The following is a 975-nucleotide window of genomic DNA, read 5'->3' on the forward strand; positions in this document are numbered from 1 at the left end:
GTGGCAGTGGAAGGTGTCAAAGCAGTTTGGAGAGAAAAACAAAGTAAAGAACAAAAAAAGAAGAAAATGATTAATTGATTATTAAATTAGTCATAGATTATTTTAATAATCGATTAGTTGTCGATTAATCGATTAATCGGTGCAGCCCTATCTCTATCACATGTTGAAAACCAAACACTCAGAAGGGGTTTATTTTCTGTTCTTTCATAATTTCTCCGCATTTCTCTACGACCACTTTAGGCTCGTAGAAGAAGTGAAACTTCGGGCCAGCAGCTGTCGTCTTCAGAACGAGGACGTCTACATGAACTCCACCTTCCAGGACTTCATCCAGATGTGCGTCAGGAAGCTCCGAGGCGAGGATGATGAGCAGAAGCTTCATGTTGACTATGTTGGTGTTTGTCTTTTCAAATGACAGTATTTGTATTTACCACTGAGAAGAAAACATGTTGACAGTTTATTTCTGTCCACAGGTGGAGAAGCAGGTCAACAACATGACTGTGAACATGCCTCATCAGCTGTTCATCAACGGAGAGTTTATTGATGCAGACGGAGGAAAGACTTACAAAACCATTAATCCCACTGACGGCACGGTGAGCACAGACACTGAGAAATATTCACAGATGCACAATTACTGCTGGATATCCCTTTTTTAATGCAAATCTTCAGATGGATCAGTAAGAAGAGACACACTGAGACATGTCAGTCTGTTAAAGTCTACAGAACACAAACATGATTTAAAAATGTACATTCAGTTGATGATGAGGTGCTGATTGTAAAATGAAATGTTAAAAAATTTCACTAATATACTTTTCATTATTTAGCTCACTTCTTTAGTGTTAACATTTTTCCACTACTTGTTTTTTAGCTCACTCTTCTTACATTTAGCTAATTTTTACTAAATGTTAAATTAAAATGTTCAAAAATATATTTAAATATTAAATCCTAAATCTAAATGTGCAAATCTAAATGCAAATC

General features: G+C 35.9%; 1 protein-coding gene across 1 annotated transcript in view; it reads left to right on the forward strand.

Moving 5' to 3' along the window:
* aldh1l1 (aldehyde dehydrogenase 1 family, member L1) overlaps positions 1–975 on the forward strand; it is a 35,989-nt gene that overhangs the window by 12,379 nt on the left and 22,635 nt on the right. The window contains exons 10-11 of the mRNA XM_014021592.1: positions 241–388; positions 471–590. Coding sequence (XP_013877046.1) covers positions 241–388; positions 471–590 — 268 coding nt within the window. The remainder of the gene's footprint in view (positions 1–240; positions 389–470; positions 591–975) is intronic.

This window comes from Austrofundulus limnaeus, unplaced genomic scaffold (genome assembly GCF_001266775.1).
Source record: "Austrofundulus limnaeus strain Quisiro unplaced genomic scaffold, Austrofundulus_limnaeus-1.0 Scaffold298, whole genome shotgun sequence".
Classification (NCBI taxonomy): Eukaryota; Metazoa; Chordata; class Actinopteri; order Cyprinodontiformes; family Rivulidae; genus Austrofundulus; species Austrofundulus limnaeus.